The following is a 15156-nucleotide window of genomic DNA, read 5'->3' as shown; positions in this document are numbered from 1 at the left end:
CTTCCCTAGTCCTACCTCTGGTCAAGGCAGAGGAAGGATTGGAACCCCCGGTCAAACTTGAGACTCTGCTTTTAACCCTAAAACTGTACTCGCTTTCTGATTTTCTTAAGAGAAAAAAACAGGGACCCATGTACATACGTCTTGGTTATTCTTACCCACGGGCTTTTCTGATCCTTGATTTTCGCACTTTATCTATTTATTTATTTTTGTCACAGCCAGTGGGATGCGACCATGAACTGGGCTCTAACGCAGTTTTGGACGCGTGTGGTGTTTGCAAAGGGGATAATTCAACTTGCAAGTTTTATAAAGGCCTGTACCTCAACCAGCACAAGGCAAATGGTAAGAGACGCCTGCTGTTTCGTGGCCGTGGCTTTGCCGCTGAGCACGTTTGAGTCAAGCTGGGTATGGTCGAGCCATGCACCAGCTCGCCTGACATACAGAGGACGATGTCTCAGACACGTTGCAAGGACAGCAGAGGTGGTTTCTCGGGGCGAGGGGTTCGGCCAACACGTCCGACTCAGAGGCGTGTCACACAGATGCCTTTCTACCTGGCAGTCCGTCCCACGTTCTCCCCGCCTTTGTTACACAAAGGACTCCTTTCGAAGCTTCCGATTCAGGATGTGACCCCTGAGCCGCACTCACAACGTTACATGAATACCCAAAGCACTTCTCCAAATGAATCTTGAGTAAAATGAAACGCAGAGTGCTCTGTCCTGAACATCACTACCTTCTCCCAGGTAGATGGAAAATAGAAAGCGTTCTTGGATTTTGTGGCCTTGGTTGTTCTGGAAAGGAGAAGAGCGTCCCTGCTGTCCACACACAGGTCCTTGGGGAAGGAACATACACTTGCTCTCTGGTGTTCCTTCCCCTGAGAAAGTGACATCACTGATGGTTTGCACTTCGTAGAGCGGGAACGAATGTGCACTCGTGGTGCCCCCGCCCCGCTCTAGAAGAGTGGACATCACCACATCTCTGAGCATCTTGGCCCCGTTGCTGCAGTGTGCAACGTGGAAAACAGCAATGTTCTGTTCTTCCCGTTTAGAATATTATCCTGTAGTCACCGTGCCAGCGGGGGCCCGAAGCATCGAGGTCCAGGAGCTACAGCCCTCCGCTGGTTACCTGGCAGTCAGAAGCCTCGGTCAGAAGTATTACCTCACGGGGGGCTGGAGCATCGACTGGCCTGGGGAGTTCACCTTCGCTGGGACCGTGTTTGAGTACCAGCGGGCCTTCAACCACCCGGAACGTCTGTATGCGCCAGGACCTACCAACGAGACGCTGGTCTTTGAAGTAAGCACCTTCTGTTTGTTCACTTCTCGGTGCCTCTCGCTGTGTTGGTAGTGATGGCCCGCTCTGAGCTAGCTCGAGGAATGCCCCTTCTCGTGCAGATCTGTTTCCTAGTGAGCCAACTCGCCAAGTGCCAAGAGGAACAGACGGCAGCTCGTATTTTGGCAAAGAGGGTGGGAATCTGATGGGTCTCCAAGACAGGGTGCCGGTTTTCACATTGAGGTGCCAGCTTCTCAGCCCTGCACTTGACCGCCATGAACGTTAGGGAGTAGAGGAGGAATGCCCTTGAGATAATCCCATGTTGTCTGTATCTGCCGTTTGGATAAGCCTCTTGCCCCTATTCACCGCATAGGTCCACTGGCCTAGGAGGTAGAATGATCTAGTGGAAAGAACACTTGACTGAATGCCAAGAAAGTTTTTTTATAGCTAGTTTTGCGGTGTGTTTATTTTTGAGAGAGAGAGAGAGTTCAGGGGAGGGGCAGAGAGAGAGAGGGAGACGCTGAATCCAAAGCAGACTTCAAGCTCCGAGCTGTCAGCACAGAGCCTGACGCGGGGCTGGAACTCACAAACCGTAAGATCATGACCTAAGCGGAAGTCAGACACTTCACCAACTGAGCCAACCCGGTGCCCCTGCCAAGAAGGTTTTAATACCAGCAAACCACCTTACTTTGGCAGGCTGTTATTTCCTTAGAGGTAAGAGAAAAACAGTGGACGGATAAAAATCAGCCAGTGTATCTGCTTGTGATTTCTTATAAAGATGATAAGAAATCTCTTCGAGAGATTTGGGGGCGCCTGGGTGGCTCAGTCACTTAAGCTTCTGACTCTTGATTTCAGCTCACATCATGATCTCATGGTTCTGTGGGTTCAAGGCCTGTGTCCCACTCTGCACTAACAGCACAGAACCTGCTTGGGATTCTCTGTCTCTCTCTCTCTCTCTCTGCCTCTTTCCATCTCTCTCTCTCTCTCTCTCTCTCTCTCTCTCTCAAAAAGAAAGAAATAAACATTAAAAATAGAGATTTGGACATCTCTCAAGAGCAGGGAACTTACGGCCTCAGTAGATGCTTGAGTTTGCACCGTGGTTCTAGATGGTGACCATGATTGTTAATTCACTAAAATTCCTATTATCTTGTCACTTGAAATACTAAGTCCTGTCACCTCTGTCTGTGTGGTGGGAGGTCCCTTAGAGATCTTGCATCACCTGCTCGGAGAAAAGCCGTAGTTAGGAAAGCGTCTTCCAACCCTCTCAGCTCTTGGATTTCAGACACGAGAGCACGAAGTCTACATCACATTGGACTAAAGTTGGGGTGGTTGGGAGCTCAGCAGTGGATCCAGTCCCCGAAATGACCCTTTCATTAACCCTACCGCATAAGAATGGAATTCTGATTCAAGATTTTTGGGTATTGTTGCAAACCTTTTGTTTGTTCATTTGGATTCGATGTTCTGTTTCTTTTCCATCAAGCATCTGAGCGGGAAACCTCTTTTCCGTCTCTTCAGGAAAGTTCTCTTTTCTTTAGACACGTATGTTTAGCTTGCAAGGTAGGAGTTTTAGAGCAACGACGCTTCATTAGTGTTGCCAAGAGGCCTTTGATCCATCTCTGAGCAAACGTACGCAAACCAAATTCTGTGGCCACAAAACAACCCGAGTCCGGAAGCGGGCGGGATGCTTCTCACGGCTCCTGCCGAGGGCGATCGGAATAAAGTGCACACATCATTCCGGGTGAGAACTAGGTTTTTTACTGCCTCGTGACAGGTACCCGTTTGTTGTCGTCGTTTCTCTCTCCGGTCTTGTTCGTGAACGCAAAGCTTTTCTAGTAGGTTGGCACGATCCCGCCTGCGACTCAAGGTTTGCCATTACACAGAGATTATTTGCAGAAAGACCACAACAAAGAATAAGGCCAGAAATGATGGGAAGAGCAAAGCAGAATGACAGAGATCCTTCTTTCTTTCATCTCTGGAACCCGAAATACCCCCCTGGCGCTGTCTGCGTTGATCGAATTAACCAGATAATTGACGCATTGTCACTGAACATGAGACCAGCCTGGAGTTGCTATTTGCGTTTACGCTTTGTCTTCAGTTAAACCTGATTCCTTCTCTCCTCCATCCATATTTTGTAGCCCTGCCTAAAACTAAATCTTCGGGGGGTATCCAGCCGGTCCTAAATGTCCCCTGATGGGTAGGAGTTAGCTTTGAGAAATGGAAGAAGGGCCTTAACTGGTGATGGCGTTCTGCAAATTTGGTCCCTCGTCGTTCTCTTTGCACACACAGACACCTCCTTGAAAATAGGTCAAAATGTAAGGAGAACTATTGGCGAGATCTAAACAAAATTAGAAAAACATAAAGTCTTCCCCAGGTTCAACTGGACATGTAGAGTACTTTTTAAATAATTTCCTACTACAATATAAATAGAACAAGAGCTGTGATAATATCTCTGTTAAGACAAGGTTGCGATTTTGCCACAATGCGTTAAGATCACATTTGCTTAGCTGTTGTTGTAGAGTCTTGCTTTATGGACTCATTCTACTTAGAGGTTGAATGAAAGCTTAAATTAACATCTTAGGAATGCGACCTGTCTGGAGACCATGGAGCGGGAAATTCGTATGATTAATTGGATGTGCCTTGCTTGTATTTTAAAGGAGTTAGGGTTTCATTCAAGAGTTGCAACTATGTTAGGAGCTAAAAAAAAAAAAAAGTCTAGTCACCTAGTATTATGTCTGTTTTATCTTTTCAAAGAATTGGGGTTAATGATTTTAATATTTAAAGTTTACTTTAAATTATAAGTTTAATTATATTTAAATATATAATTTTAATATGTCCTCGGGAGGACATCAAATTTCTGCGCAGTTTTTATCCCATGCTCCTACCTTTCCAAGATCAGGAGAACACAGTGATTTTTGAAATTTAAATCACAATAAGCAATAACATACATTTTCCAAAATGACACCATGTATCAGTATCCAAGTAATCCACGGCTATAGTCTTTAAAGGAAGTTAAGTAAAGTTCACGTGCCTTTCCATACAACTATGGATTGAACCAAAATGAATACTTTGGGAGCCAAAAATGTGTTCATTCCAATATAAAAATGTTGAATGTGTTTTAGCAATCCTATGGGATGCTGGAATCAAAGGGTGGGAACTTCCAAAATGAGAAATGCTGTTCCATCCATCTTAGCAAGTCTAAGTCTGTGAAAGAAAGCACTTTCTCTCCCGGCCTTTTAAAATTCCTAAACGTTCACTAAGTTCTTGTTGATGGCGATGGCACTGGGGGGATAATGTTTCTCTCCTTCATGTGTATTCATCCGCTCCTCCCAATATCTTAGCTCGTTCCTGTCTTCGACCACCGTGTTGGTATTGTTCTGGATAACTACTTTCAAAGCACTTTTCCTCTGTTCATTTCCATGTCTGTTCTTTTCCATGTCTGATAAGGAGAACATTAAGCAAACATTCATTGGTTGCCCATTCTGTGCTTAGTCCTGTATGAGGCACTGGAGATACAAAAATGGCAAAGACATAAATTATGTGGCTAAAACATATAGTCTGTACAGTGTGTGTGTAAAACGCACAGTCTGTCAAGAGTGAGTTTCGTATGTGGTCACCATTCTTGTTCGAAGCAGCATGGTTTAGAACAGGGAACATCTAAATAGTTGGCTCCCCCTTGCCTGTGTCACTTGGCGTGAGTCACTTCAACTGTTGTGGGTCCTAATGATTTCCCCAGGCTATCTTTTCCCCTGTGTCCTGCGGCACTTTCCCGAAGGGCTCTCATAGCAGCTCAGACCTCAGGGTAGCAGAAAAATGACTTGCCTACTTTTTGTAACCTCCCACACCGGCACAATACCTGGGACATGGTCGCTGCTCAAAAAACTGTCTCTTGAATAAATGACATCCGGTGATAAAATGTATTCATTCGTGTACAAAGAACCTGCTTTCGAAGCTGAGAAGTCCTGCACAGAGGTGACAAATGAAACAAACGAGAAATGCGTTGGGTCACTATGTTGTACTCCTGAAATTAATGACCCACAGCCTGGGTCAGCTATATACGCAAATCGTCGTCATCATAGTAATAACAGCAATACAAGTGAAAGGAGAGCTTCTCTGAGCAAAGTCCGGAGTGGCAGGCTGTGAGGCCAGACTTCTCCTCCCCCATTTCAGCCCTTCTGCCCCAAACCACGGTCTGTAATCCAGAGTTCTCTGAAGAGGCCTAAACTTCTGCAGTAGACATTTTAAAAACCACTAGGTCTCATCAACTCTTAGGACCAGCCTTAAAACCGTACGGCTGAAAGTTAAGTACAGTGAATAGCATTTAAAGTATTGAAATTGGATCTCCTAAATTGCATTTGAGGGATCAATATGCTTTTTTAAATGCTTGCCTCTCCCGGAGGAATGATTCGCACCTAAGACGTTGCTGCCCAGTTCGCAGCAGATTGAGCTTCACTTGGGAGGGGAGCGACTTGCCTGCCCTTCCAGGGGGGTGGATTTGCCAGATCTTTCCACCCATTTCTGGGCCTTGCCTAGAGCAAGGCAAGGGTAAGGCAGTCCTGGAAATAATTGACTGCTGTCAGTTAACCTCAAGAACTAAGCGCACGGCCTGACACCAAATAAAAGTGTCTTCTGCGTCTGGTTATTTTTACATGTCAAAACCTTCTAGAATGTCTTCATAGGGAAGCTCACTTTAAACTAAATGGAAAACAGACCTTCCCTTCTATCACTGAGTCACCCGATTTTAAAACGCGGTCTCTGTTACTAGCCTTCACTCTCCTTGGAACCTGGAGTCTACATGTTTCAACATTGGCAACAGGTGGATGTCAATTTAACCAGTGCCGGCCCCATTGATTTCCTCGGTGGCCAGGGGAAATTCCTAAGGGTAATCAAGGATTTATAGGATTGTCTTCGGTCTTAAATTTTTAAGGCATTATTTAAGCCCATCAATCAAGTTTTTATTTTGAAGCGCATGCATACATATCCATGTAAATGACTTGAAGAAAAGGAGCTAACTTTCATGAGCCTGTATTATGTTTCTGCACAGCCCAGGGAAAAACGACTCATACACACACGCACACACCCCAGCACAGAAAGAAATCAATATTGATTTGGCAATCAGACGCTTTCTGAGATCACTACAGAGATGGTTATTATAAACTAGATAATTTCCACATATTTCTGTTAGTCAGCTTTTTCCCCACAACGTAAGTCTGGCATAAAGTCCAAAGAATTTCTCATTGAACTAGTGTGCTCGTTAGTCATTTGAAGGATTGAAAAGTCAGTTTATTTTTTAAGTCTTGAGGATACTATGTATGGACCTCACTGCATTATGTTGATTTGATTGGCTTTGAGAACACGAGGAAAGCTAAATATGTGTTACTTCTGTACCCCACACAGCTAGATTTTGTGTGTGTGTGTGTGTGTGTGTGTGTGTGTGGTGTAAGGAATTACATTTTGAACTGGCAGAAATGTGAAAGCTGAACATCAGGTTGAAATTTACACAGCCTTTGTTGAAAAATAGTCATTTAATCTGAAGTACACAGACCCATGTCAAGCTTCTTGAGTAAAGCTGAAAACTTCATGTTTTTCCATGTTGAGATTGAGATATAGGTAATTTAAGGTCACTGACTTTGTTCTTTTTTTTATTTTTTTTAATGTTTATTTACTTTTGAGAGAGAGAGAGCGCGCACACACGCGCACGAGTGGGGGAGGGGCAGAGAGAGAGAGGGAGACACAGAATCCGAAGCAGGCTCCAGGCTCCAAGCTGTCAGCACACATGGGGCTCGAACTCACAGACCGTGGGATCATGACCTGTGCCCAAGTCAGACGCTTAGCCAACTGAGCCACCCAGGTGCCCCACACTGACTTTGTTCTTTGTTTAAGCAACTGTGCAAAAGGCCGGTTCAGCATCCAGTTTTAAGAGGCCTTGGCAAATGAGAATTAAAAACAAGGGTGCCTGGGTGCCTCAGTCGGTTAAGCCTCTGACTCTTGATCTCAGCGCAAGTCATGATCTCAGGGTCGTGAGTTCAAGTCCCACGGTGGGCTTTGCACTGGGTGTGAAGTCTACTTAAAAAAAAGTTAAACAGGGGCGCCTGGGTGTCGCAGTCGGTTGAGCGTCCGACTTCGGCCAGGTCACGATCTCACGGTCCGTGAGTTCGAGCCCCGCGTCGGGCTCTGGGCTGATGGCTCAGAGCCTGGAGCCTGTTTCCGATTCTGTGTCTCCCTCTTTCTCTGTCCCTCCCCCGTTCATGCTCTGTCTCTCTCTGTCCCAAAAATAAATAAACGTTGAAAAAAAAAAAATTAAAAAAAAAAGTTAAACACAGAAAGTTATTTTTTCTTGAGATGTCCCCTTACAGATGACACATTCTTTAGAAATGACTGAAGGTGAGATTTTTTTTGCTCCCTCCTCCTGTCCTTCCCCTCTTCCCCCTTCCTCCTCTACTTCCTTCTTGCTTTTCTACTTCCTGTCTCCCTCCTTGTCTCTTTCTCCAGCTCCCTGTGTCTCTCTCCCCTCCCCCCTCCCCCCTCCCCCCAACAACCACCAAGTCCTATTCTCTATCAAGCTGCCATGCGGTCAGAGGGAAGGTGCGGAAATTCATCAGGAGTGTTTCATTATAAAGTAACTTCCTCTCGGTCTGATAAACAGCGACTCGGGATGACGTGGTCACACGGGTTGCTACTTGAAGACTGAAAGATGATCACCTTTGTTTTTACAGCATTCATTCCTTTTGTAAAAGGCCTTAAAAGCTCTCTTTTATGTTGAGGACTTCTTCCATGTGAAGTGGCACGAGGGGGCGTTTAACTCTTGGGAAGCCCGTTGCATTTAATAGCGTAACCGGGGGAGAGTCTGGCCGCTGACCACAGCAGCAGCCTTTGGAATGACAGGAAGTGAGAAACAGGTTAACCCCAGGCCAGTTTCAAGGCAGAAAAAGACATCCAAAGAAAATTACTATAATCAACAACTTCCTCCACGCTTTGGCAAGAGGAGATGACAGGGTGGCGGGGACCAGGTGGGCGAGCACATTGATCAGTGACACGATGGCCTGTGAGCCCCACCGGCAGACTCTTCCCTTCGCATCCAGCTCCTTTCTTGTGACCCCGCCATCTGAATTCTCCCCACGGGAACGGGGCCAGCCTGAGTAAAGATGTGCCTCGAGATAAAACCAGGGTCGGGGAGAGGAGATTAGCCAAGTAGCACGGACTGAGTGAAGACACAAAACACAAAAGAGGCAAAGGCGGAATGGAGAATTAATTCGGAACAGATGATACGGACCTCAGACTCCAGAGGACGATTCAGAGGTCCTTTTGTGATGCCACATCATTTGTCTAGATGTTTGCCGTTTGCCATTTGAAGTGTGGACCTCCCGTTAATTCATGGCAAATACTTGTGTGACAGGTTGGAGAACACTATTTCTTTCTCTTCATTAAACTCCGAGGAATGCTGGCAGGTTGAATTAGAAGTGTGGTCGAGGCTCCGAGGGTCCGCCCACACCTTTGAAGCTGCCTCATAGATGCTTTTCTCAGTCCCCATCAGGGTCTGTGCCTTACTGCCTCTTGTCGGAGGCAAGTCACATCATAGCAGTGACCATACCTGGTTGTGTTCTTCCAGCTTCGAAGCAAACGGGAAGACAAAGACAGCGAACGGGCTGAGTTGGGACGTCCCAAGTTCTTCCAGCAATCACAGGACCTTGCGAACACATCAGTCCACACCACACAAGCTGTCCCTTCTCTGAGCCGTCACTCCACGTATAACGTGTGGTGCCAGTCGTGGCTTCTCAGCAAGGGCCAGTCTACACAGCATGTTGTATTTCAGTTGCTAAAACAGCAGGTTCAGTGAGACATCTAAATAAACACAGGGGAAAGTGGATTGAAGAGACTAAGAATCGCATATGCTTGGGGCGCCTGGGTGGCGCAGTCGGTTAAGCGTCCGACTTCAGCCAGGTCACGATCTCACGGTCCGTGAGTTCGAGCCCCGCGTCAGGCTCTGGGCTGATGGCTCGGAGCCTGGAGCCTGTTTCCGATTCTGTGTCTCCCTCTCTCTCTGCCCCTCCCCCGTTCATGCTCTGTCTCTCTCTGTCCCAAAAATAAAATAAAAAACGTTGAAAAAAAAAAAAAATTTAAAGAATCGCATATGCTTAAACCAGACATTGGCACACTCAAGAAATCCAAGTTCCGGGTTCGAACCCCAAGCGCAACGTAAATGCTGTGGCATCCTGTCGAATCCCGGTGATAAGTATTACCCACGGCTCCTACAGTTTTTAGAATTTTATTATTATTTTTTAATGTCTGTTTATTTTTGAGAGAGAGAGAGACAGTGCGTGAGCCAGGGAGGGACAGAGAGGAAGACGCAGAATCTGAAGCAGGCTTCAGGCTCCGAGCTGTCAGCCTAGAGCCCGACGTGGGGCTCGAACTCAAGAACTGTGAGTTGATGACCTGAGCTGCAGTCGAACACTTACCTCACTGAGCCACCCAGACGCCCCAGATTTTAGAATTCATAGTAAGGTCCTAGACATTGTGTTCCAGAGTTTGAGAGACAGTGTTGTAAGAGATAAGATGTCAAGTTTTGGAGTCAGACAGTATCAGAGACTTGAGTCCACGGTTGCTGCTTAACTAGCTAGAGACCCTGTAATGGGTTTATTTATTCATAGTGCCAGGGTAAGACTAGCCCTCAGCTTCCTGGTGATATTGTGATCGACTGTAGATGATACACGTGCAATCCTTTGGCAACAATAACTATCATAAGCATCCCTGTTCTTGTTTTTAAAGCAATCAGACACGTTTGGAGGATAAGAAACTAGCTTTCTAGCTTGCATTAATTAAAAAGCCAGTCTTTAAAGCCTATCCATAACTCTGATTTACATGGGAGAAATCAGACAACTTTTTTGTTAGCTTTAATGTAAAAAAAAAAAAAAGCTTCAATTACAAAAAATGCAAAACGGGTTAAAGGCATTTATCATTTTAACATTAAAAAAAGTGGGAGCAAAAACAGGAAAAAAAAAAAAGAAAACTGCTTACCCAAGATTACTCAATGTGTCCTTTGTTTTAACTTTGTGTGCCTGAGGCAGAAACCGAACCCCCCTCCTGCAGAGGGCAGTTGGTAGAGTCCAGCCTGTCTGTGGTTTTCCAACTTAAGAAGCTGTAAATTTTATAACTCCGCACCCTGCGGTCAAAGCTGCTGAATGTTGTGTCTGAAGTCAGGTGGTTCGTGTGTTAAAGGTAGACATTAAACAGTTCTGAGGACCTGGAAGCAGTTAGGGAGGTTGCTTGCCAGCTGTAAATTAGAGACCCAGTGCCAGTTGGCTGGAAAATTCTCTGGACGAAGTCCAGTTAAGTAGACTGAATCACTGGCGGTCTTTCTAAATTTGTGCATTTAACAGCTTGCCGTACAGCCTGACAGGCGGTGCGGGGCAGCTCGGAAACAGCAGTATCGTGATCTCGTGCCGCGGGCAGGGGGCAGGGGCATCCCCGTGACCGGGAGGGCTTTTGCGTTCTTCACCGGTGCTGCGAACAGTCGGCGACCGCTTTTGACGAGGTCACTGAGGATGGCTTAACATAGACGTGCGTGGCGGGAATGACCATTTTCAAACCACGCCTCGTCCCAGATGCGTTCCTGAGCCTTCACAGGGGCAGTTAGAGTCTCAGCTGTGTGGTTATCACATCACATGCTCTCCAGGTTCTGCGCAGGGAGGTCAGGGGGGACAGGCGGGCGGCCTGTGGTCAAGGGGATGGCCAGGGTCACACTGAGTGCTTCCGTGCTGGTGCACCTGAACAGAGGCCATAGTCTCTACGTAGGAGGGGCGGGTGACGTCATTGTTAGACCACAGGGTCGTTTAGAATTTGGAAGAGCTAAAATTGTGTCTTAAAACTGATGCAGGTGACAGCCTTAAGGTCACAGGCAAAGCTGTCCTCGTGGATGTGGGACCTGCCAAGTCCCCGCTGTCTCGTGCTCGGAAGGGCTCTGTGCTCGGTTCAGTGCTCTCCTATCACCACCTTGAAATTCTTAATAATTTTTCTAAGCAAGGGGACTTGCATTTTCATTTTGCACTGGGCCCCACAATTTATGTAGCCCTTCTTTAGGGGAGGATGGATTTATTTTTTAAACCAAGTCCTGTCTTTTGGAGAACGGGGTACGAGCAGGGCCAAAGAGATTCTGTTAGGTAGGCAGACAGCCTCTTTCCACGGGACTCTTTGCTGACATCAAACAGTGAGAAGAAGATTCCTGCACATCCTGCTCTTGGTTACTTTTCTCCTCAATACAGGGTAAAGAAAAGGGCAGAGAACACTTTATTGAGAAGCAAATAATATGTTCCAATTGGCAAATACTCGTCTTTCATATACTTGGCCTTGGTGTCTCTCTGTTTAAATAGTCACTGTCTTTCAGAGGCCTTTATGAGCTGATGTTGAACTCTTAGGTCAGCTTTCGGCTGGTTTCTACAAATATTGTCTTTTAGCCTCCGTCGTTGCACATGTGACTCTGTGTGTGAATTTCCAGCTACATCGACATTACAGTCAAGCCTTAAGTCATTTTGTTTTTTCAAGTTGAGAATCTTTTATTTATTTATGCATTCACTGAATGCATTAGTACGTTGAACAAACAAAATGTAAGTGATACCTCCTACATGCCATATATTATACGGATATAGTCCTATAATCTTGTGAATACTTAAAGTAAGTTGTGTAAGTTATTTTTCTTCTTGTTTTGGCTGGATAAGGAAACTTCGTATTACTTCGTGTCCAACCAGGAAATGGGTTAGTTGCCTTCTTGGGGTCAAATCTGTTTGCTGCTGTTGTTTTTACATTTAGCTCAAGAATTTTACTCTTCAAGTTAATACTTACTCTTCTCAATCTATTCCAAAAAAGTAGAAAGGGAAGGAACATTTCCAAATTGGTTCTGTGAAGTCAGCATTACCTTGGTACCAAAACCAGATAAAGACTCCACACACAAAAAGGACAACTACAGGCCAAATCTCTGATAGGTATATGCAAAAATCCTCAGTGAAATACTGGCTGACCGAATCCGTTAGTATGTTTAGAATATCATTCACCACGATCAAGTGGGATTTATTCCCGGGATGCCAGGGTGGTTCAATATTTGCAAATCAATCAATGTGACACATAGCAGTAAGAAAAAAGGGAGAACCATATGATCATGTCAATAGACACAGAAAAAGCATGTGACAAAGTACCACATCCATTCATATAACAACCCTCAACAAAGTAGGTTTAGAGGAAACATACCTCAAAATACTAAAGGCCAGATGGGGAAAACCCCTAGCTAACATCATCCTCAAGAGGGAAAAGAACTGTGAACTTTGCTGCTAGTGTCAGGAACAAGACAGGAATGTCCACTTTGATCACTTTTTCTCAACAGAGTCCTGGGAGTCCTAGCTGGAGCAGTCACACAACAAAAAGAAATAAAAGGCATCCAGATCGGGGCTCCTGGGGGGGCTCAGTCAGTTAAGTCCAACTCTTGATTTTGGCTCAGGTCATGATCTCATGGTTCATGGGATCGAGCCCCACATTGATGTAAGCATGGAGACTGCTTGGATTCTCTCTCTCTCTCACTCGCTCTGTCGCTCCCCAATGTGTGTTCACATGCACACGCTCTCTCTCCTGCGCCCAAAAATGAGCATTAAAAAAAAGGCATTCGGATCAGCAAGAAAGAAGTGACATTTTCACTATCTGCAGATGACATGATACCATAGCCGGCAAACCCTAAAGATTCCAGCCAAAAACTGCTAGAACTGATACAGAATCAATGTACAAAAATCTGTTGCTTTTCTATACACCAATAAGGAAGCGGCAGAAAAGAGAAATTAAAGAATCGGTTCCATTTATAATTGGACCAAAAATAATAAGGAATAAACCAAAGAGGTAAAAGGCCTGTACTCTGAGAAGTATAAAACACCGAGGAAAGAAATTCAAGATGACACAAAGGAATGGAAAAACATTCCGTGTTCGTGGATAAGAAGAACAAATATTGTTAAAACGTCAATACTACCCAAAGCAACCTACACACTGAATGTAATCCCTATCAAAATACCAACAGCATTTTTTCACAGAGCCAGAACAGACAATCCTAAAATTTGTATGGAACCACAAAAGACCCTGAATAACCACAGCAATCCTGAAAAAGAAACCAAAAGCTGGAAGCATCACAATTCTGGACTTCAAGCTATATTACAAAGCTGTAGCAATCAAACAGTATGGTACTGGCACAAAAATAGACATATAGACAGACACCTGGGTGGCTCAGTCAGTTAAGCATCCAACTTCGGCTCGGGTCATGATACCACAGTTTGTGAGTTCAAACCCCACGTTGGATTCTGCGCTGACAGCTTGGACCCTGCTTCAGATTCTCTGTCTCTCTGTTGTCTGTCTGTCTCTCTCTCTCTCTCTCTCTCTCTCTCTCTCTCTCTGCCCCTCTCCTGCTCATTTGCTCTTTCTCAAAAATAAATAAATAAACATTAAAAAAAATAGACACATAGCTCAATGGAACAGAATAGAAAGCCCAGAAATGAACTCACAGTTACATAGTCAATTAATTTTGGACAAAGCAGGAAGAATATCTCATGGGGAAAATCTCTTCAATAAATGGTGCTGGGAAAACCAGACAGCGACATGCAGAAGAATGAAACTGGACCACTTCTTATACCATACACAAAAATAAATTCAAAATTGATGAAAGACCAAAATGTGAGACCTGAAAACATACAAATCCTAGAGGAGAACACAGGCAGTAACTTCTTTGACATCAGCCGTAGCAATTTCTTTCTAGATATGTCTCCTGAAGCAAGGAAAGCAAAAGCAAAAATAGACTAGTGGGACTACCTCAAGATGAAAAGCATCTGCACAGCAAAGGAAATAATCAGCAAAACTAAAGGTATACATATCCAATAAAGAGTTAGTATCTAAAATATACAAGGACCTTATAAAACTCAACCCTTCAAAACCAAATAATCCAATTTTAAAAATGGACAGAAGACGTGAATAGACATTTTCCAAAGAAAATGACCATCCAGATGGTCAACCGACGTGTGGAAAGATGCTCAACGCTCTCATCATCAGGAAAATACAAATCAAAACTACAATGAGATATCACCTCACACCTGTCCAAAGGGCTAAAATCAACCACCCAAGAAACAACGGGGGTTGGTGAGGATGCAGAGAAAAGCTAACCCTCTTGCACAGTTGGTGCGAATGCAAATCGATGCAGCCACTGTGGAAAACAGTATGGAGGTACCTCAAAGAGTTGATAATAGAACTACCTGATGATCCAGCAGTTGTGCTACTATTTACCCAGAGAATACAAAAACACTAATTCAGAGTGTTCCATGCACCCTGACGTTTACAGCAGCATTATCTACAATAGCCAAATTATGGAACAGCCCGAGTGTCCATCGGCTGATGAATGGATCAAGAAGAGGTGGTAAATACATACAATGGAATATTACTCAGCCATCAAAAGAGTGAAATCTTGCCATTCTCAATGACATGGATGGAGCTAGAAAGCATTAAGCTTAGTGAAAGAACTCAGAGAAACAAATACATTATGATTGCACTCATGTGGAATTGAAGAAACAAAACAAATGAGCAAAGGGGGAAAAAAGAGACAAACCAAGAAACAAACTCTTAACTACAGAGAACAAACGGATGGTTACCAGAGTGGAGGTGGGTAGGGGAATGGGTTGAACAAGGTGATGGGGATTGAGGAGTGCACTTGCTGTGATGAGCACTGGGTGATGTATGGAAGCGTTGAGTCACTATATTGTACACTTGAGACAAATATTATACTGTATGTTAGCTAACTGGAACTTAAATGAAAACTTCAAAAAGTTTTTAAGAAGAATCTTACTCTTCATAGGATCCTTACATAATTTTGAGTTGAGGGAAGGC

The 15156-nt window shown here is 44.7% G+C and overlaps 1 protein-coding gene across 1 annotated transcript in view; it reads left to right on the top strand.

The window, feature by feature from the left end:
- Positions 1-15156, top strand: part of ADAMTS18 (ADAM metallopeptidase with thrombospondin type 1 motif 18) — a 140701-nt gene that overhangs the window by 99427 nt on the left and 26118 nt on the right. Inside the window, exons 15-16 of the mRNA XM_042917927.1 lie at positions 216-339; positions 1043-1287. Coding sequence (XP_042773861.1) covers positions 216-339; positions 1043-1287 — 369 coding nt within the window. The remainder of the gene's footprint in view (positions 1-215; positions 340-1042; positions 1288-15156) is intronic.

Source organism: Panthera leo, chromosome E2 (assembly GCF_018350215.1).
Source record: "Panthera leo isolate Ple1 chromosome E2, P.leo_Ple1_pat1.1, whole genome shotgun sequence".
Taxonomy (NCBI): Eukaryota; Metazoa; Chordata; class Mammalia; order Carnivora; family Felidae; genus Panthera; species Panthera leo.
Note: the sequence above shows the minus strand (reverse complement) of the source record. Positions and strands in the feature narration are given on the sequence as shown.